Source organism: Zonotrichia leucophrys, chromosome 15 (genome assembly GCF_028769735.1).
Source record: "Zonotrichia leucophrys gambelii isolate GWCS_2022_RI chromosome 15, RI_Zleu_2.0, whole genome shotgun sequence".
In the NCBI taxonomy this organism is placed as follows: Eukaryota; Metazoa; Chordata; class Aves; order Passeriformes; family Passerellidae; genus Zonotrichia; species Zonotrichia leucophrys.
This window is the reverse complement of record NC_088185.1, coordinates 8,472,451-8,494,098: the sequence shown is the minus strand read 5'-3', so window position 1 is coordinate 8,494,098 and position 21,648 is coordinate 8,472,451. Positions and strand designations below refer to the sequence as shown.

General features: G+C 49.6%; 3 protein-coding genes across 4 annotated transcripts in view; all 3 read right to left on the bottom strand.

Annotated features, from left to right (window-relative positions):
- The window catches only part of DGCR2 (DiGeorge syndrome critical region gene 2), a 41,416-nt gene extending 34,592 nt beyond the window's left edge, over positions 1–6,824 (bottom strand). For both annotated transcript variants that reach the window (XM_064726735.1, XM_064726734.1), the window contains exon 1: positions 6,602–6,824. In XM_064726735.1, coding sequence (XP_064582805.1) covers positions 6,602–6,680 — 79 coding nt within the window. In that variant the 5' untranslated portion in view covers positions 6,681–6,824. The remainder of the gene's footprint in view (positions 1–6,601) is intronic.
- Positions 6,825–10,884: 4,060 nt separating this feature from the next.
- Positions 10,885–18,435, bottom strand: ESS2 (ess-2 splicing factor homolog). Its single transcript, XM_064727069.1, has 10 exons — positions 18,223–18,435; positions 17,756–17,924; positions 16,982–17,077; positions 16,532–16,698; positions 15,730–15,847; positions 15,173–15,306; positions 14,930–15,032; positions 13,860–13,969; positions 12,851–12,966; positions 10,885–12,311 (listed from the first exon to the last, which is right to left on the bottom strand). The coding sequence occupies exons 1-10, from the start codon at positions 18,367–18,369 to the stop codon at positions 12,026–12,028; spliced, it is 1,446 nt and encodes a 481-aa protein (XP_064583139.1). The 5' UTR covers positions 18,370–18,435; the 3' UTR covers positions 10,885–12,025.
- A 714-nt stretch (positions 18,436–19,149) lies between these two features.
- On the bottom strand, positions 19,150–21,648 carry GSC2 (goosecoid homeobox 2). The gene is made up of 3 exons (XM_064726991.1): positions 21,230–21,648; positions 19,930–20,177; positions 19,150–19,419 (listed from the first exon to the last, which is right to left on the bottom strand). Exons 1-3 carry the CDS (start codon positions 21,537–21,539, stop codon positions 19,318–19,320), a joined length of 660 nt encoding a protein of 219 aa, XP_064583061.1. The 5' UTR covers positions 21,540–21,648; the 3' UTR covers positions 19,150–19,317.

Genomic DNA, 21,648 nt, shown 5'->3' with positions numbered 1-21,648 from the left:
TCTACTCCAAATGGCACTTAATCCCATTTTTCTATTAGCTTTGACTTTCAAATAATTCCACTGGGCACCCCAAGTAACTGGTCCTATAGTGGGAAAGGCATGAGGGAGCACAACAGAAGCAGTGTATGAAAGAAAAGACAACACAGGAAAAAGAATTACACAAATTAAAATATGACAAAGAAAAATCAGTTAAAGGACAAAAGAGCAGGGAATATCCCAAGAGCAGCCACCAAAAGCTACTTCCACACTTCCCCCCTGAGCTGGCTGATGATTCTCAAGCACAATAATCAATAAACAGAACAGAAGCTAAATATAATGTTAGACAACCAATTTTAATTTTAATTAAGTAGGAAGTTGAATGTTATTTAGTTTAGTTATATACAATGAAGTAACTATCAATTGCTATTAAACTTAAAACCATATTACTAAATTCTCTGAATGGCAGGAAAGTACTACAAATAACTTTCTTAGGAGATCCATTTAGCAAGTACCATGTAAACCCTGTTCATGAAACCCAGAATTAGCAGGCTGACCCTTTAAAACAAAGAAAAAGTTAAAGTTTCACAGGAAACCACAAGATGCCAGAGGATTTCACAGTTCAGGGAATATGGATTAAAGGTTAATCCCAAACTCATGGTTTTAAGGAAATAAATTGCTCGAATCCTGCTGCAGCAAATCAACAACTTCACCACCCAATCCACGCTTCCTCCTGGACTCAGGATCCTCCACAAAACCACCTCTGAGCCTGCCATGGAGGGAGCCAGCATGAAACAGAAACCCTTGAGAGAGTGGAGAGCCAGGAAGGATTGGGCACTGCAGGCACCCACCACACTCAGTGCTGCAGGAAAACTGCACCTGAAGTGTCCTGGAAAAGTGTGAACCTGTTCCTTAAAGCTGCAGTTTATGAGGGACCCGTGCATTAGACTGCATTTATACAGATAATGAGCTACAGGACAAACGGACTGGTCACTAGAGTTACCAAAAGAATCTGGGTTTGGAGTTTATCACAGGAAATCATTAACAATGTGCTTGACAAAGACCTTCAGCAGTTGCCTGGGTTTGCCAGGTTTTCTTTTGGGACAGGATAGGCGACCCCATCTCTTATACTCCTCCTAGCCATAACATTCTATCAACCTACACAGAATAAAAGGTGAGCAAGGCTCTTCCCATCACAGGTTAACCCTTCAGATCACACAGGCAAAGATCTGCAGAGCCTCTCATTAGCTGTGCTCTATTCCCTTTCTATCTAAGCTCTTCCATGTCCAGCTATCACTGCAAGAACCCAATGCACTTCCCCACCTCAAAATACAGAACAACCCTGAGCACACACATTAAGGCTTGAAAGGCAGGAGCTGTGATTCCACTCAATTCCTTCCAGGCTCTGCTCCAGACAGAACCTTCAGGTATCAGAAGCTGCACTCAGGGTACACAGGTCTGCACTGCACAATGGGAAGTTCTGCTAATCACAAAAGAAGTTATTCACATGCACCTCACAGCATCAAACAAGAACTTATAAAAGTTGCAAGAAATCACCAGGTAAAAACCCAGAGACCCAGGCATTACTCAAAGATGGACCACAGAGGTACCTACTACTCTTACATTACAATTCAACACCAACACCAGTCCTAACAAAGGTAATGCCAGGGGACAAAATGATTCATTGAAGTCTTGACTGGTTTTCTGACATTCACCAGGGGATTTTACATCTTTCATACTTGGTATCTAAAATTCCTCTCTTCAGTCTAGCTGTGCCTTTCCCCTCACATACCAAGAAAGAAGCACAGCTGCTCTCTCCTGCTGCAGAGAGAGGCTGTGGCAGTGCTTTATCCCCCATCACTTCTGCTCTTCTGGAGCAACCTTCCCCTGCCCCCAGACCTACTGTAGGACACAGAAGTCATGTATCTGCAAACCCCCAAGGTGCCCCTCTGGTTTATCACTTCTCAGAGCCAAAGCAATGCAAACAGCCCTGCCTACTGACTCCTTTTTTCTCCTTTACTTGGTAGCCACAGCTAGCAGCAAATCCACTTGCACCTCAAAATTTTTGCTTTATAATTAACATCAGGAATTACCAGTCTTAAAGTATCAGACCTGCTAATAAGGTCTGATACCTTCTGCTTTGTCTCTCTGCTACACCGAGATCAGCCACAAAAAAGATTTTTTGCATCTGTCAGCCTCGCTCTGCAGCTGTAAAAACAACAAACAGCAGAGCAAGGAACATCAGAACAAACTCAATAATGGTAACAGTAGGAAGAAAAATAAAACTTAAAACCAGTAGATTAAGAAGCAAAAGGATGAGGGGGAAATACACCAGACTGGAAGAGGACCTGATAAAAACCCTTCTACCCCTCACTCCTAGAACCTTCCTCTTGGGAATTCACCTAAATACACAGACAGGAACTGCAGCTAGCAACAACATGAACCTGAATAAATATCACTCACCACAGCTCTCACTGACGTGGAGACAGTGAACAAAGAGCAAAATAAGGGTTCATGTTTGCCTACCAACAAAGTGTCTCCAGAGCAGAGGAACAATGGCCTGAATAAATTTTATGACTCATATATTTGGGTCTCCATTTGAATTAATCAATACACTTCAACTGGACAAAACCAGACCCATCCAGTCACAGCACACCAGTGGATCACCTTGAAACTGGGTCGTGGGTTTGCTTAGACCTCTACTCTGATGCATTCTGCCTTGCATGTAAAGCCAACAGCCCTCGACTGAAAGACAAGGAAGAGTTAGCAATTTGAGCACATTTGTCAATTGTACTGTGTCAAAACACCAACACCTCACCTGTAAGAGCACAGCCACAGCTGCCAGCAAGCTCCAAAGCGTATGGGACGTTCCAGCTGGGAGCTGGATGTGGGGCTTTAACCAGACCACTTGCACTGGCAAGTCTTTCTAAGCATTGCAGATTAAGTACGTTGTGCAATATTTTTTTGAAACAGAACTTGGGTAATAAAATTACTTCCTCTAGCTGGCTTTGAAGTGGAGAAAAAACGCTGCAAGAACAAGAACTCAATTGGCTTTTAGCTGCCTGGCAAATGCTCTAATAAGAAAGCCCGATGACCTACATTCACAAGGCTCTGTACTAAACCACTATTACAAAATCCAATATAAAGCCTGACCATGTTTAAGTGTTTTCCATTAGCAAGCAGCAGTATCTTGTTAGAGAAATATGAAAACATGTTATTGTCTTTAGTGATGATGATCTTAATTAATCCTCTAAATAGTATTCTGAAACATGTCAGCGTGGTCATTCCAGACTGCTTAAGCTCCCAACGTTACAGAAAGACACCAAAACCTCCTCTTCTCAGTGAGATGCACTGGGGTATTAACAGAAAAAGAAACTTACAAATATTCTCAAACTGTGAAAGACTCAATTTATAATAACTTACACCTCTGATGCTCTTCCAACAACCAACAGAAATGCACTGGTTCAGAAACTCGGGCAAAATCTAAGCTAGCACCAGAACAGATTATTGCAACTCAGTTAACACACCACCGAAATATTTCCTCACACAAAGACATCAGCTATCTCAGCCAGCTAGTCAGATAACCTGGAACAGACGGGTTTGAGTTGTCCTGGAAAAGATTTTATTAAATTAACCCCTACTGTGGTAAATATCCCCAAAAAGCAACAGATAGAGTAAAATCAGCAAGAGTTTAAAAGAAACACTAAGTTAGTCTTTCACTCTACACCCATATAGTTGGAAGAGTTTGATACATTCAGCTTCAATTCACATTAGCAGATTCCAAAACCAGTGAGTAACACAACTCAAGGAGAAATGCTTTAATTTGAAAAAAAAGAACGCTTTCAAAAATGCACTATAAAGCAGGCAACTAGTCAAACCAAGAAGGATATGGTCAAAACTGAATGGGAAAAATGGAAACACTGGGAAAAAAAAAATTGAAGTGGCAATTCTCAAGGGCTCAAAATTACCATTACAAGTTCACAGGTTCAGAAAAATCCAACTGCCCAGAGTCCTTCAGGAACCCAAGGCTGCACAGCTGAGGCCAATATCATGATATGTTGGAAGTACCTTGTGCTGTTAGTGATGGCAGTAGCACAAAACAGGCTCATGTAACCAAGAGAGAAAAAAACTGAGGAAAAAAGTAAATTTTAATTAATTTCTTCCTAATTTACTAAAGCCCACCTCACCCTAAATGCAGAAAAAAATAGATCCATGTAAAATCACTGCCTTTCAGATTGCATGAAAAGATACTACAGTTGAGGAGGCTTAAAAGAAGGTTTTATTTATCTGAAGAGCACAGCAAGAACATGGATACAAAGCTAGTGTCAAATTAACATGGAAATACAAAGAGATGCCTGATCTGCCGGGACTGAATTGTGAAGGGACTACACATTCATCTCTGAGTACATAAAACCTCCCAGGGCTCTGCAGCACTCATCTGATAGTTCCAAGTACAGATTTAAGCTAAGCAAGCTGCAGGCGTCCTTCCTAAACCAAAAAGACAGTTGCTACAACACACAGGTTTAAAGAAGTAAAAAGGAAAGCAAACACCACCTGGGAAATAAATTCTAAGTCCAAGAACTCTTCTCTTTCTGCTGTCTCTCCCCAGAGTAGACATGGGAGACTTCTTCACCAGTGATTAAAGTGGTAAATTTGGTTCTGTGTGTCCTCTGTACTTGTGTGAGCCAGGTTTTCCCTACTCGCACCTCATGTTTCAGGAACAAACCACGTGCTCCTAATCTATCAAATGGGTGATTTGTTAGAGACAGCAGATTCAAGATATAAATTATGCAAACCAAACAAGCCAGGTGACATCGGCAGAGAGCTGTGAGGCCACCCAGAAGCGATGGACTCTGCTCCGAGGAGGAGGGAGAGGCATCACCATGGACAGCTCAGCCACCTCGTAAACAGGATGGATGAGTCTATTCCACATGGAACTCAAACTCCTCACACAGCAAGGAATTCCAGCTGCAACACCACATCCAGATGCATCACCTTGGGCTCAGGAATACATATGGTCTGAACTAAATTCATGGAATGCTTATGGAGCTGCCACAGGGGAATTCTAACACTCCAAGTTTCAAAGCCAGTGGTGTAGAACCTGAGTAGCTTAGTAAAGGTTTGCTCACAAGGACACTTCTGCCAGTGAGGCTACAGCACCACAAATCTCTAAAGCAGGCACATTACAGGTACAGCACCAGGGAAAATATCATTCATCTTAACAAAGTAAATCTAAGTGAAAAACTTGTGTTCATCCATCAAGCATCAGCTGTTGACAGAGGTACATTATCAAACCGGAGTGACAAATGTGACACAATATGAAAAAGGCCATTTTTGAATTTCTAGGAGGCTACAAAGCTCAACACCAGCAGAGTTCAGGGTCAAGTCTACCCACCTACAAAAGCACAAAGACAGCTCTGAATAAGCTGAACCTTTTCACCCAGCAATGCAGCAGCCTGTAGCACTTAGTGGCAGCAAAAAGGAGCTGCCTGAAATCAGTTTTACATAGTACCTTCTCAGCCATAAAAGCCTCTAGCTGTAATAATACTAGGCTACCAACACAACGGGGGCTTTTTGGCTACTTAAGTGCATATCATAAGCCCTGTACATACTGCACTGCCAAAAAAACAAGCTAAACAAAACAAGACAGGCACAGAGACGTTTCAACACCCAAGTTAGTTATTTCAATAACTCTGCCTACACTGACCCAATTGTGTTTCAGCTCTGCTGGGAACTCGCTTAGACGCAGTTCATTAATACTGTTACCTTTTATTAGTCTGGGTCATGAAAGTTATTTTGAAGAGAAAGAACAAGGGGGTGTCAAAGAACACCATGGTTCTTGGTCTCCTATTTACGAGCATGTGTGACCCAGGAACAGTCCCTTGGTGCGACGGGAGGGCGATTCCCAAACCTGCAAAGCCACTCTCATGCTTTTGCTACTGATGCTCTTTGGCAAGAGCTGCCCATGATAGCCGAGGGCTTTGCCAAGCTCCAAGAGAGTTCAACACCCAAAAACAAACTCCAGCTGAGCGATATACCTAGAAAAACTGTAGTTTTCTACCCACAAACACGAACCATTTCTCCTAAGTTAATCACCTTAGGATTTTAAGCACCATGCCTAGCAGCTAGCACACAAACTCCATCGCTGAATTATTCCCCTAAAAGAAGCACAAACAGAACCAGACAGACGGACCAGGTGCGGCAGGTTTTTTTTCTCTCTTCCTGGCAGGATTAAATGGCACTTCGAAAGCAAGCACTTGGTCTGGCCGTGTAGGCATCCAAGGCCCACAACACAAGAACAGGTAAGCAACAAGCACCTGAAAACTTCGGCACCACATTTTCCGCGCTCATTACCCGCATGGTTCTGCAGATTTCTAGCCAAGCTTTCTCACTCTGACACCAAGGTTTTACCCCGACTCCCAGGGTAAATCCAGGCTCTCTCGGAGCCGGGCAGCCGGCACAGGGCACCGATGCTCGGCCGCGTCCCGGCTCTGTTCAAAGGCACAAAACAGCGGCACAGCCCAGACCCGGCTCTGGCCGCTCCGGCCCCCGCTCCGGGCTGTCCCCGGGGCTCTCCCTGCCGTGTGCCCGGGCCCGGCACCCCCGGCCCCGCCGCCGCCCCTACCTGGCCGCAGCGGCTCGGTGATGCTCAGCACCAGGAGGAAGAGGAGGAGGAAGGTGCCGCTGTCCGCCTTGGGCACCATTTATCCTCCGTTCATCCTCCCCCGGCACAGCGCCACAAACCCGCGGGGAGGGACGCGCGCAGCGGCGGGAGGAGGGGCCGCCGCCGGGCCCGCGGGGGGCCCCGGTTTGCACGGAGCTTTTCCCTTGCCCTCCCTCCGCCGTTCGCCGCCGCCCCGGGCGGAGCCGGCGGGCCAGGCTGCGGCGGGAGCGGCGGGAGCGGCGCGGGTCGGGCGGCCGCGCTGGGGCGGCTCGCAGGGCTCCGCCGGCGCACAAGATGGCGGCCGCGCCTCCCCGCCGCCGTGCCCGCGCCGCCACGCCCCCTCCCGCCGCGCGCCGCCCGCCCAATCTGCGCTCAGGGGGCGGGGCCTAGCGCGCGGATCAGCGCACGCCCCGCCCATTTACGGCGGTGGGCGGGGCCGCCGGCAGGGGGCGGTGGCGGGGCGGCCCCCGGAGTGCGCCCCGAGCCCTCGGTGCCCGGGATGGCGCTGATGGCACCGCCTCTGGTAGCCCCTCCGTCCTCACCAGAATGGAAACCCCATTACCCACAGGATGCTCTTGCTCAGTTGGCTCGACCTCCCCAGGGCAGCCTTTATCAGTCCCCTTTTCCCTGCAGAACAGCATTTCCCTGTCCTTGCCTGCTCCCATCCGTCACTCCCTCACAGCCTTTCCCATTCCTGCTGGAGCAGCCCCAGCCAGGTTCCTCTGTACCCTGGGACAGCCTTTCCAGGTCCCCTCCATCTCTGCTGCCATGGCCTTTCCAGTGCCACCGCCTTGCCTGCCCGCAGCAGAGGCACAGAAAGAACTCTGCCCTTTCCCAGCCCCAGCACGCTCCCAGGTTGATCAGGTTTTGCTTCTTCATTACTCTGGTCGCCCCTGCCCACAGTGGACGAGACAGTCCCTGTTCTCATGTCTGCAGGGTGACAAGGACAGCAGCACCCGGGGCTGGACATTCCCACAGCCAGCCAGGTGTTTCCATAGCTCCTGGAAACATTGCCTTCTCAGTTCCCGGCCCAGACAGAGAGGAAATGCACAAAGAGAACTAATTGTGTGCTCAGGTCATTGCTGGTGGCCCTGCAAGTGACAGGTGCCTGTAGGAATTTGACCCTGGGTGTTGCCAGCCGGGCAGGGTGGAGGCTGTCCCTGGCTGCAGACAGTGGCCTGGTGCCACAACTCTCCTGGCGCTGGATGGAGGTCAGCCCAGGTGGCATTTGGGATCAAAAGGCAATTTTAGCATAACATCCACTTTCATCTGTAATTTCCACTGACTAGGGCAGCAGCAGGACATAGGCTCTGCCAGGGGCCAAACACAATGGCTGACCCACGGTCAGCAGAGAGCTGTCACTTTCCTCTGCAGGGAATTCCAGCTTTTTAGTACAACCTAGTCAAAGTCAAAACCTGGGAAGGAAAATCCTGCCTTGGAAATGTTTATGTATTTTTAATATTTACAAGGAGGTGTTTTCTACTCTTTTGCAACACTAGTACCCTAGAACTAATAGTTCTTAAATAAAACATTGCAATTCAAATAAGGTCCATTTTGACCCAATTTACCCACTCCCCGTTTCCCAGTTAATACCAATTACTCACTATATCCAGCAGCAAACTTTTCTCAAGTGTTTTCCAGATGGATCTAGAGCTACTTCTTTCATGGCTCCTGCTCCCCCTCAGTCACTGACTGCCCCATGGGTCAGCTGCCAGCCTGCAGGGAGGGAACGGGGTTTCTGTGGCATTTCTCGAGCACTCCCTGCCTCTCTCACCTCAGGAGCTGTCGCTGTGCTCAGGTCAGTAGCTCCAGGGAGGAGCTTCCTTCAAACCTAAATGTGCAGTTTAACATGGGAGGGGAAATTGGTGCCTGTCAAGAGCTCCTCAGAGCTGGGGAGCAGCAAGCAGGAGCCTGGAGCAGTGAGCCCTGGGGCTCAGGAGCACTGAGTGCCCAGGAACGTGCCTGGGGACCCGCTGGAGTGGGTCACAAGCAGCAGGGCACTGCCTGAAGATTCAGGCCAAAACCCACTTTCCCAGCTCTCATGTGCTGCCAAATATGCCATGGTCCAAGAGCCTGTGGGGACCTGAAGCATGACAACATCCTCCAGCACAAAGTGTGAGCATCAAAGTGCCCAGCTTTGCCCCTCCCTTGGGCCTTGTGGGCACAGACTGTTCTGAGCCTGGTTTGTGCAGCGCAGCCTCACAGGCCTCATCAGGGTATCCTTATCCACCCCAGGGCCAGGGCATTACACCACACAGGGTGATGCATAAATAAATATCCTTTGATGCCTCCACCATGAGAGCAGGGTGCTGATCCCTGGCTTCTGTCCCAAGGCAAGGCAGGCTTCATTTCCCCTTGTCATGTCCCACAGCACTCCAGCTCTGAAGAGAGGGGGCCCAGAGCACACCCCTGTGCCCAGCAGCCCTCAGCACCCCTGAGCAAACAGGCCATGGACCAATGGCCCAGCAGCACCAAAGTGAAGGGTGAGAGGTGCCCAGTGCCCCAGATTGTGCCAGGGCAGCTGCTGGGGCAGGGAGAGGCGGGGAAAGGGGCTCAGGGGTGGTTGAACCCATCCCTGGCCCTGGCCTGGCCCTGAGCTGGGGCTCATAACCAGCTGCTGTAATCCAGCAGCCATGAGCTGGGATTGAGGCAACACGTGCAAGTATGAGGAACTGAGAATTGCTTCATTTCCCTCTCCCCTGAGTGAGCGGACCCATTTCCTTTATTTTTGCAGAGAAATAACCCAATCCTCCAAAACAACAAAGTATCTCCAACCACAGCTTCCCTTTTGACCTAAAGAATCAGTTCACTTACTGGAACCTGCTTTTGGAAGGGTGAGAAGCTGCAATCCCTGCACCAGGGCAGAGCAGGTTACGCACTTCAGACGCTCCTGGCCCTGAAGTGAAGGGCTCAGAGAACCAGCTTGGGGCTCAGGGATTAGATTTACAACAATCTCCTGTGGTCTCCCATTGTCTTTCCTGCCTGGGGCAAAGAGCCAAGGCCCAGGCTGCACACAGCAAGCCCCAGCAGCCCCTGGATGTGATGGTGTTCACACCACATGGACATAGGTCTACCACGACTTCCAAGCATCCAGTTACTCACCACAGCCAGCCTGGCCACCCTGGGGCCACCACTGCTCACTGCCAGCTACTTCTGCAGCATCAGGAGAGCTCCACATGCTCTTATGGCTGAGGCAGCAAGTGTGCTTGGGTCTTGCACATAGGAAAATGCAGATATATTGCAACAGCAAAAGAAAAATAATGTGCTGAAAATGGGAGAAAAAGAAATGACCAGTCATCAAGAACCAAGAGGTTCTTTCACACTGGATTTGGCCCTGTAAGGAACTTGATCTGCCACTGCTACAGCAGCACAAATATCCGGCAATGAAGAATTTAGTGATTTGCTAATTACAGCTAGCAGGGGCTGAACTGCAGCAGGAAGCAGAAAACAGACATTACAGCAGGCATTACAGGAACAGGCAATCTGAAGAGCACTCCAGCCCTTTCCACAGACCCACTTTTACAGCATGTAACTGAAAATAAGTTCAATTTCCAACAAACATGTGAAGGCCCATCAGTGGCAGAATCAAGACTGTGATTTTAGTGTGGCTGTCTAGGTTAATTCACTTGAGGACAAACACAAAACCAACACCATCCACAGAATATTTAATGCAATCTGCTTTTAAGCATGAACTGCACAATGTGGAGCTAACCACGCTCAGATATCACGTTTCCCTATTATTCCAGCTGCTCCTTGGTATGAGCACAGCCAGTTTGAAATGCTGTGGCAGAGATGCCACATCCCACTCCTGATCCACGTGTCAGGAGTCCCATCTGCAGTCCCTCGAATGCTGCTCAGCCTTTCTGTGCATCCCATGCTCAGAGGAGCTTCTGCACCCACCAATGGGTGGAATCCCACATCCCAGGTCTGCTCAGTGACCCAAACTGCAGAGCAGGGTCTGACCTCCTGCCTGTGCACCTAACAGAGAGGTCCTGTGCCTCACGGAGACAAGCATTTCACTGTGAAATAAATAATTAGTATTTGAAATTAACTAAGAACTTGGTTAATATTTAGTCAGTTCAGTCCTTAAAGAACAATTCTGAAAGCATGAAAACTTTAGCAAACACACTCCTTTTACATTCATTCATAATGAAAATAACTTTTTTGCTTAAAGAAAAAACATAGCCTTCAAGTATTTCTGGACTAAAAAGGTAACAATTACTAATTTTTGAGTCCTAGCAATGCCATGTTGATACATTTATTTTTACAAGGTGCACTATAAAAACTGAGTCTCTCAGAAGGGTTTTTCACAGTCAGGGACACAAGTTTTGGAAGAGGCAGAGGAAACCACACAAAAGGAAGCTCTCCACCAAGACAAACACAGCACCCAATGCCCCAGACCTCAGAGAACACTGCAGACACTCCTCAAGTTGCTGGGTAAGACTTTCCATGGATGTTCCCTCAGGAAAACATCACCTGACTACAGCAAATGCCAAGTGTTACACACAGCGTCTTGTTCACAAGTGTGGAGCGAGAAATGAAAACATCTGGCTACACCTGCTTCCTCCTAAAGGGTGCCCAGTGCTTCTCCAGGCTGGATCACACCACACAAGGGCTCATCCACACACAAACATCAGCTCATGTGCAGCAACCACAGCACTGAGTGCAGCCTATGGATGGTTAAAATTGCTTTTCCTTTTTTTGGCCAATTATAAAAACTAAAGCCAAAAGTTCCAAAGAATGGGAGGAGAACACCAAACAAAAGCTCTGGTGTGGCTATCAGAAGTATCACTTCTGTCCTTCAGAATGGCACTGCCATCCTGGTGGGTGACACAGGACTGTCTCTGGCCCCTGACTGTGATCATCAACTCTCTGGAGTCACACACAGAGCAGCTACAAAACAAATCTGATCCCTTCCCTCTGCCAGCTGCAGAACAGGGCAAGCCCAAAACCTGCAGAAGTCTGAGCAAAAGCAGGAAGGCAAATCCCATTCTGCAAAGTGTAAGCAGTGGAGGAGAAATGGGGTCCTCTTAAGGAATGCTGGTTTTAACAAGATCACCAAGTTAGTCAAACTTGTGAACTGCATCAGTTTAAAGTTAATCTCTCTAAAATTCTGTGTCATGCCTCAGTATACACATGGTTGTGTCCCCTCTTCTGCAAACTCAAGTTTGACAAGCTGGAGCCAAGTCCAGTTCAGCCTTTAAGAAAGGCTGACCCCACTTAAGAAACAGATATAGCTGTACAGAAATTAATTTAAATGCAAGCCCTCTTAAAAACAGAAATATATCTTTAAGAAATGATGTCCATTTTCCCAGTTTCCAGTATCCAGTCCACAGTTCACTGAGCACAGCCAGATCACTGTCACCTTGGTGGTGACTGGAATGTTCAGAAGAAATCAGATGCCTTTCTTCTCTTGGGAAGCTGCAGCAAATTGTCCGTGATGGATGTGGTATCCTGAGATACTGGTGTCTGAGATACTGTCCTAGATTGTGGGGTGCTCTGGGGGGTTTGAGGCCCACTGGCTGGGGTCTTGTACCCAGGAGTTCCTGTGTGGGCTGGGGAGGGGGTGTAGCTGGCTCGCAGGGCTTTGTCCGTGTATTTACTTGCAGTCCTGTTCACAAGTCTTTGCAAAGCTGGTGACATTGCTGGGCTTAGTCCTTTTGGAGTAAGGCTGAAAAAGAATAAACAGCTTTAAGAAATTTTATAGTAAAAAAATCTGCCTTTATCAGGAAAAGCAACATTGCCTCCCAACATGAGTTCCCCCACAGAGCAGGGCCACTGCCTGCAGGTAAATGCAGCCTGTCTCTCTAGAGAAACAGTGACAGAAAAACCTCAAACATCCCTCCCAAACCTGAGTGGCACTGCCTGACTTTTCCTTTGAGCCCATTCTGTCCTTCCTGTGACCCTCCCCAAGCAACTCTTATCATGTCTCCCCTTTGCAATGAGGAAAGGCACTGATCCAGAGGCATCACTGGGTGGCTGCAGGGCAGAGCAGTAATGCTGACAAAGAGTGTCAGGGACAGCCACCAGCCACTTTCCCTCAGGAATTAAGTTTTTTAGTTTCTAAATTTTTAATTTCTAAAAACTTTCAGTCCAAATGTACCTCTTCCCATCCTTCCTTACGATAATCCCTCCCTTTCTACATGTGCTGATTTACATCTCATCAGATAACAGCCACCCCCAGTTCTGCTGTCCCAACAGAAGTCTCACCTGGCCAGGTTTTCTGTCACTTTTCGAAGTGCCTCCTGCTTCTTTGCTCTGTTTTTAGCTGCCACTTCATTGGCCATCTTCAGTCCCAACCTCTCACGGCGTCCGGGCTCCAGGATCTAAAAATGCATCACACACAGCTCACTCAAAGAGTGCAGAAAAAATGAGTCAAAGCACCTTCAAAGCTGGATTCCAATGCACAGGGATCTAAAGCAGGGAGAAGTGGGGTCAGCCCACACCTCTTTGCTGCTGCATAAAAGCCAGAGAGGACACAGAGACCTTCAACCTGCCTTTGCAAGTAACAAAAACTGTAAAACCAGTCCAGTCAAGGAAGCAGCCATTACCTCTGGCATTTCCTCCTGCTGTTTCTTCTACACAAACAATGTCACCTGTGTCTTGCCTGGCCTGTAGCCAGCCAGCTCTCAGCCATACACAGATATTGTTAAACAGCAGGAGAACCAGTCAAGGCCTTTGGAGTCTGACAAAACAGTGGCACATACAGCAAATTACACCCTTCTTAAACTAAGAGTCTCAGACATCTCACATTCAAAGACACCAGCAGGAGACAAGTAGCATGCAGGGTTAGGTGCCATTAGCAAAGCCAGAGTGTCTTTTCTACTCTCAACTGATACATCTGCCTCAGGCTGCAACAGCCAGAAGATAAAGACAGAGGGAAATGCTAAATTTCCACCTATTCACACATTAAAATCAGAAAAATTGAGCATGTCCTCAGCTTCCTCTGAAAGCTCCTCTGCCTGGGCCCACCCCCAAATGCAGAATCTCCTTCTCCTGCCAGCAGTGTGTGTTCCACCTCAGGTAGCTCCACCAACAAGATTTCACGTGGATCCATGCTCACCTCCACCCTCCAAGCACAAACGAGATTATTAGTTTCAAGGACTGGGAACACCACCCAGAGATGTGTCACACTCCATGTTAATCTATTACTTACTCATTGCCTTTCCCTTCTTAGTTCTTCCCCCCCAGAAAAGAATGTCATGCTGACATGAAATACCTTGAAAGCTGGGCCAGGTGTTCTGTCCACATAAGGTCTTTCTGACCCTTCCAGACGTAAAGGGGTGCTTTCAATTTCACCCCATGTCATAAAAGGTGACTCATTCACACCTAAAAACAATTTCAACAAGTTATGCCTATGCAAGACATTTCACTAGTCATTCACAAAAAAAAAAGAAAAAAAAAAAAAAGAAGAGAGAGAGAAGCAAAGCAAATTAGAAAATGCAGCAAATTCATCAAGAAAGGAGCTCCCTACACTGCAGAGGAAATCACACCACAACATGTGGTTCCCATTAAAGGGATTGCCTGTAGCTGTGTCACCCTCTCAGTTACAACAACCAAGTACCACCCATTCCATGCCTTCATTTTTCCATTTGCTAACTTTTGATTAGTGACACTTTCATTTTTCCTTCTACAGTACTAGTCCTCCCCTCTGCTGCTGTATGGAAACTCCTTGGACACAGGAAACTCTTTAAAAGTAAGAAAACAGGCAGAGGATTTAAGGACATGTAATAACCAAATGTTCCCTCCAATCATCTCAGGGGCAGCCTGTACCAACCAGTGACTACATTTTGTCTAACAGGTGTAGAACGGATTCTCAGAGCCCATTTAAGTCTCTGGCTGGAAAATTCCCCTGCCCAGGTTTGGAGAAGGCATTTACGATGGAGGAAGGAGGTGCCCCAAACGCCACCTGCAGGCTTCCCAGAGGGAAAGCCCCAGAATGTCCAAGTGTTGGCATAACCACAAAAAGCACAGAGAAACAGCATGGCTGGTGCAGAACAGCTACAAATTCAGATACCACGTTTCAACTCGAAGAAAAATAATCAGTTTGTTCACTACAAACACCTAGATGATTCTTGAGCAATGGCACAGCAACTTCAGAGCCTCTTGGTGCAGTGTGACTTCTCCTACAGTGTATTGGACTAGGATTTAAGCCCTGTATGCAGCTGGCATACACAGCACGAGGTTTTATTCATCATCTAACCCTGTAATGACACTCTAGTGTTGAACAGAGCATCAAAGTGCAGTAATACTCCTGTTAAAGCAGAAGAAATAAGAAAACCCTCTTACCTGGGGCAGGAGAGGGGGTAGCCACAAATCCATACCCGTTCACTTTTGGAGAATCTTGTGGTATCAGTTCTTTCCCATCAGGTCCCACTTTGCCCTGTTTGTACTGAAATTAAAAAGACAATGTTGTTCATGTGGAGAAAGGTGAGAGTCAGCTGCATCCACACACACACACAATTCTGGGGGATGAATCCCACCAGAGAGCAAAGCCTAACTAGACTGGAATCAGAAGTAAAATTATCCAACCTGAGCATTGAGGGCTGCAGCTTGTTGGAGCTGTGATTTGCTCACAGCTTGGCTAAAAGGGTCCTTCACAAAACGTGTGTTTCGATGCACAACTTCCCTGGGCTTCTTAAAAACTTCACTCTCATCAGGCACACCTAGAAAAGCAAAATGCCTTTTAAAAAAGAGCCCTTTACTTCACTGGTTCACAGAAATTATCAACTGTACATTTACAGCCAAAAAAGAAAGTACATTTACAAAAATATGTATTTTTCTATAGCAACAAACAGACTAACAAGTCCAAGGAGGACTCTTTGAGCAGAAGCAAACAATGAATGAAGATGACAACAAGTGCTCATGAAGGAGACAGGCCAGGAAAGAACTTTGGCTGCTGAAAACAAGTACTTCTATAATACAGATGAGCTTCTCAATGGCAAATAGAACATAATCAAAGTTTAGAATCAGAGGCCAAGAAAAAAAGAAAAAATAACTTTACAGAAGAAAAAGCACAGCATTGCCTGTAACAGCTGCTCAGTCACATGCAGAAATGTTGTAAGCACTGTCTGGAGCCAATGCCTCACCTGTGGGATAATACATGAGGGTGTTTCGAGCTGTGTATTGCCAGGTATCCAGCCCAGCTTTCACATTCTCCAGAGCTTGCTGCTCAGCTGAAGGAAGTGCCAGGTTTTCATTCTGTTGCTGAAAGGGCAATAGAAAAAAATTTTGAAAGGTGAGAAAAAAAAAGTCTGAAGCAGCCTCCTGCAATCTTTTATTCAGGCAAACACAACTTGGAGAGCTCAGTCACAAGCTCAGCCACCTGCCCTAGAACACTTTGCATAAGGTTTGTAACAGACTGTGAGGGATAGCTGGGATAACAAAAATAACACTGCCTCAAGAAACAGCAGCAAACACCCACATGTCAGTGCCAAACTTCATGAAAGGGCACTGCATCCCACATCATCAATGTGCCAGTTGCTCAGACTGACAAGGCAGGCCCAGAGCAGCACTTGGAGCTCCCCTGCAGGGGGCTGAGGAAGGCAGCACAGCCAGCCATGCTCATGCAGCTCTGTGCTTCAGCAGCGGAGTGGGTTATTACTGATAACAGACACTGAAAACTGAAATAAGACAGACAAGCTGCAAATAATGAGAGGCTGATGGACAAACAGCAGGAACTGTGCTCAGCTGCTCTCCCTGGTGTTGCTGCTTACAGAAGAGACAAAACCTCAGCAACTAAGTCAGCACTGTTCCTTCTGTGTGACAGAAAAACAGGAGTGCACAAGGAAGCACAGAGCAGTCCCAGGCCCCAGGGAGCTGAGCCTTAGCAGAAGCAGAGTGAAATGGTTTCCCTGCTGAGTCCCTCTGGCAGAGCAGAGCCATCCCTACCCGGGTGTACTCCTCCTCTGCGCTGTACAGCCAGGCGTGCTTGACCTTCTCCTTCTCCTTGGCCATCTCCATGATCTGCTCAAAGGAGGCGTTGTCCTCGCTCGTGTGCTTGGCCAGGAACGTGTCCAGGCTGGGAAGAGCATCTTTCTCATCCTTCTCTGCTTCTCCTACCAAGAGAAGGGAAGAAGCCTGAGGAAGGTTAATGCCTCCCTTTCCAGGGGAGCACAGTGTGTGCTCTTGACCTTCCTCCACAGACACACCAATAACCACCATCAAGCTTGGCCAAGACATAGATCCACACAGAGTGGTGCAGTAATAAATCAGGTTTGGAACACATATAAACCCTTTTATGGCATTTACAGCAATTTATTTTAAAGGTGAAATGTACAAGTGGCCAGCTGCTGGTAGACAATTTATTTTTGGAAGAATTCAGCTAGATAATTCTCCTACCTTCCTCTGCAGTCTTGATGCCAGCTTTAGATTTATTTCCCACTGGAAGGCCACCTGGATGCACTTCTGGGGTTTCAAACGTGGCTGGGGTAACATCTGCCACAAACAAAATAAAAATTCACCTGGTTACTGAAGCACACAACAGGATTTGCTCTAAGGATGATGTACCAAACAAGTCACAGAAGGCATATCAAGAGAATAAAAATTAAATAAAAAACTTGTGAAAAGAACTCCACAGTGCTCTGTTCAATTCTCTCAACCTCCAAACAAGATTTTGGCCTCATCTAAGACATTTTTCTCCTGCTGGGAGAAACCCCCAGGAGAACCACAGCCGAGTATATGCTGTGGGAATCTCTGATAACCACGAGCTTCCCTCACCTTCTGTCCCTGATACATGAAAATCTCAAATGTCCATAGATGCAACAAGAACCCCTAAAACTACAAACTAAAATAAGGATTCAAAACATTAGGATTTCTCCCAGTAGAGAGCACATAACATTCCCTAGAGAGCAGGAACTTGGCAAGAGATGCCTATAAGAAACGCTTATTAAAAGGCTGCTTTTCCCAAAACCCTTCCCTCAAGGAGTTATTAGACACCATCAAAGAGAATTCAGCATGAAGCCACCAGACACTGGCTGCTGCCCAAACTGGTACACTTAGCTCTCATGCAACATCAACCTTGAATCTATAAGATAAGCATTGCCTGCAAAAAATTAGATAAAGACCAGCAATATCAGATACAATCCCATCATGCCCCACAGAGCCAGTTCTTACAGGGTGCAGGTGTGTCCCTCGACGATTTGTTCAAGGAAGAGCCAAACTTGATAGCAATTTGTCTCATTTTCTCCAAGTCTCCATTTTCCTCAGCCTCCAGATACTCCTTCTGTGCTCGCAGCTTCTCCACATCAGGAAAAAAGTCTCGCTGGATGATCTTCTCCAAGCTCTGCAAAGACAGAGACAGCTGCAGTGCCCCGCTGGGACACCCGGAGCGCCGGCACAGCTCGGGGCGAGCGGTGCCAAACCCAGGCAGGCCGGGCAGCCCCGGGCCGGCGGCAGAGCGCGGGCGGTTCCGCCGCAGGACGGGCGGGAGCCGAGGGGCGGCCCCGGCGGGATTTCCACCCGAGCCGCGGTTGCAGCGGGCACGGGCCGTCCCTGCCCCGCGGAGCCCCGCCGAGCCCAGCCGCGCTGGAAGCGCTCGGTCCAAGCACCGGCGGGCGGAGACTCCCGGGCCGCTGCCTTACCTCGATATAGGCCTCCTCATCCAGGATCTTCTTCGGGTGCCTCGCGGCCGGCGACACCACCTCCTTCCCCGTCACGGCGACGGGGCCCGCGGCGGGAGCCGGCACCAGAGCGGCGGGAGAGGCCGGGGGCACCGGCATCGCCTCCATGGCGTCAGAACCGCTCCGCTCCTGCTCCGCCTCCTCCGCCACCGCGAACGCGACGGGCAGTGACGTCACATTCCCGCGCCGCGGGATCGGAATGCGCGCCCGGCCCCGGGAGGAGCGCGAGCGCCCCCTGCCGGCCCGGAGGAGCCGGGCGGGCCCGGGCCGTGACAGCGGCGGAGCCGGATCGGGAACCGGGATGGGAATAGGGGTACACACGGGATGGGAACCGGGATACAGACAGGATGGGAACCGGGACAGGACACGGGATGGGCGCCGGGCGGATCCCCCCCACGCCCCCAGCTCCTCAGAAACGCCCGGGCTGCGGGGAGCGGACCCCGGCTGGCTGCCCCGGTGCCCGGGCACTTTTATTGATCTCGTTGCTTTCCAGCTCGTGGCTTCTCCTCGGGCCCGTCGGGAGCGCGGACGCGGCTCCTTGTGCCCGGGGCTGGCTGGCAGAGGGGTGGAGGCGAACCTGCCCGTGCCAGCCCTCTCAGCACAGCAGGGTCATCGCCTCTCCCCAGGGATATGGGGGGAAACCCGCGTTCCTTTGTTTTGAAACAAATCGCTAGTCCAGCGAGTTCAACCCCAAAAGCAACTTTAGATGCCGCTGAGGTGCTGCAAACAGGAAACATTCATTTGCAGAATATTTTGCAAATCTACATCAATAAAACAAGCACAAATACTACGTGCACAGAGCAAAGACAAGAAGGGGAGTTTCTCTTACAGCACACAGATTTAACACCGGTACAGCTCTGTCCCCTGCAGGTCCTGCCTGCCCAGTCATTTGCCATGTGAACTCGGTTTGGGAGAGGCATGTGGCAATGCCATGTCTGCTTTTACCTGTCCTCCTCCTCCTGTGAACCACAGAGGTTCCTTTTGCTGCATCAGCCCCTCGGGTCACCCCTGAGCCTGCCAGCCCGGGCAGGGGGTGCTTGGTGCTCCCTGCGGGCACTAACAGCCCTCCTTGGGGGGCTGCTTGGCCTGCAGGGTCACTGCCGAGGCACTCGCCCTCTTCTGGTGTCGCCACTTCGCCCGACGATTTTTAAACCAAACCTGGAAAGTGCAGAACAGGAAAAGGGCTCTTGCACGTCAGGTGTTACTGGGAGGGGGACAGGCAGTGGCCCTCCTGGGCTGTAAGGTACTGTGATGGAAAGGCTTGATACAAAATGTAATCAGTGCCTCTGCTGCTGTCTTGCTCAGGTACATGTGAGGGGCACAAGGGAGCTGGGACTAGTTCAGAAGTCAGGCAGATCACTTAGGTAAGGGATACACCCTTGGGTGCAGGGGATGAGCAGCAGAGCTGGGCATGTCTGTGGGTAATTCTGGGAGAGAGGCATCGTGTGTGTGTGGGACTGGGTGCCAGTACAAACTAGCCCAGCTGAAATGGTTTATGTTCTTCCATTGCTCACCAACCTTAAACTCTCTTTTGTCAAACACACAAGGATGGATGCTAAAACAAGGCCGTGGGTCTGCAGCTCCCCAAAAAAAGACAGCACATTGCCCCAGTGTGTGCTCCTGGGGGGCTGCAGGAACACACGAGCTCTGCCCTCAGCAGGATCTCACCTCCACGCGCTCCTCCTTGAGGTGGATGCGGTTTGCCAGGTGCTCGCGGGTCACCACGTCCGGGTACTGGTTCTGGTGGAACAGCGTCTCCAGCGCCTGCAGCTGCTCCTCGCTGAAGATGGTGCGGTGCCGGCGCGTGCGGCGCTGCAGCTGCTGCTGCAGGCCCTGCAGCTCTGCCTTCTCCTGGGAGCTCCTGCACGCCCTGAGCGCCGGCTGCAGGAGCCGCATGGGCCAGGGCAGCCGCGCATCTGCCAGGGGACAGGAACAGCAGCGGGGTTACAGGGATGGGGCTCAAACACTCGCCATGCTCAAGGCAGCTCAGGCATCAGCTGTATCCCTGCTGCTGTTTGGAAGGTGGCAGCCAGGCACCTGGAGCGGGTGCCAAGCTGAGTGGTCACTGTGCAAGTGGGAGAAGAGCGTAGGGCATGACTCTGGGAGAAGGATGCAGGTGGTGAGCACTGGCTGGGCTTTCTTTGTTCACTTACCAGTTGCACTATGGCCAGCTCCAGAAAATAACTGCAAACTCACAGACCAGCAAAGATCTGTGTTTCAGCCCTGGCACAAGGGAATTCTGAACTTTCAGGATGCTCTCGAACTGCATTTTTAAGGGTTTGCTACTTTTTATTTTCCACAGTAATTTTGCTAGACATAGCCAAAACTCTTTTCCTTAAAGGATGGGTGAGGTTCCCCAGGGTTGGTGATGTCAGGAAGCACAAGCACAGCTGTGCACGTGGGCAGCCCTGGTAGCATTTCAGGTGAAAGTTGCACTCTCAGGAGCCCTGCTAGGAACAGCTCAGATTGCTGGGCATCGGCCCCAAGACCACTGTGCCAGGTGCCATATTGCCATTAACAGCCAGGTTTTCCCCTGCCCCCAGCACTGGCACCAGCCCTTCAGGGAGCCCCACACCTGAACCAAACCCAAACTGACCAAACCCAGCACTCACCCAGCCCAGCACTCACCCAGCCAGCATCACCAACCAACACTCACCAGCCAGCACTCACCCAGCCCAAACCACCCAGCCAGCACTCACCCAGCCCAACACTCGCCAACCCAACACTCACCCAGCCCAGCACTCACCAAACCCAAACTCACCCAGCCCAGCACTCACCCAGCCCAAAACTCACCCAACCCAGCACTCACCCAACCCAACACTTACCCAGCCCAGCACTCACCCAGCCCAGCACTCACCAAACCCAAACTCACCCAACCCAGCACTCACCCAGCCCAGCACTCACCAAACCCAACACTCACCCAACCCAACACTCACCCAGCCCAGCACTCACCCAGCCCAGCACTCACCCAGCCACGCCGGCAGCTCCTGCAGGGAACGGGCACTCGTGTGAGAACAGCAGCAGCAGCTGCAGCCTGCCCCTTCCAGCTCTTCCTCCTCTTCCTCCTCCTCCTCCTCCTGCAGGGAGCTGGCTGGGATGGTCTCCAGCTCGCAGGGCCTCTGGGGTGTGCAGCCCAGGATGCTCCGTAGGCACAGGGGCACCAAGACCTGGGGGCTCTTCTCCGGGGGGCTGGAGAGGATGTGCTCGATGCTGAACGGACGTGGCTTCTTCAGGCCTCTCCTGGCAGCCTCAGCCCCTGGCACTGGCTCTGCAGACATCCTGGGCAAGCAGGCAGCCCAGCTGGGGGCTTTGCTCTCCCTTCACTGCCTCCCTAGCAGGGTTTTGCTAGGGAAAGGACAGCTCATGTGGCTTTTGAAATGGACTGGC

Bases quoted from the DNA above. Each gene is read 5' to 3' on its own strand.
- ESS2 (XM_064727069.1), bottom strand. From the start codon at position 18,369: ATGGAGGCGATGCCGGTGCCCCCGGCCTCTCCCGCCGCTCTGGTGCCG. The intron at 17,078-17,755 runs GTAAGAACTGGC...TGTTTGTGGCAG, and splicing joins GAGGGACACACCTGCACCCT to ATGTTACCCCAGCCACGTTT. The intron at 12,967-13,859 runs GTATTTCATGTC...ATGCATTTTTAG, and splicing joins CACCTGGCCCAGCTTTCAAG to ATCCTGGAGCCCGGACGCCG.
- GSC2 (XM_064726991.1), bottom strand. From the start codon at position 21,539: ATGTCTGCAGAGCCAGTGCCAGGGGCTGAGGCTGCCAGGAGAGGCCTG. The intron at 20,178-21,229 runs GTGAGTGCTGGG...GTCCCCTGGCAG, and splicing joins GGAGCTGCCGGCGTGGCTGG to ATGCGCGGCTGCCCTGGCCC. The intron at 19,420-19,929 runs GTGAGATCCTGC...TGCACTTTCCAG, and splicing joins TCAAGGAGGAGCGCGTGGAG to GTTTGGTTTAAAAATCGTCG.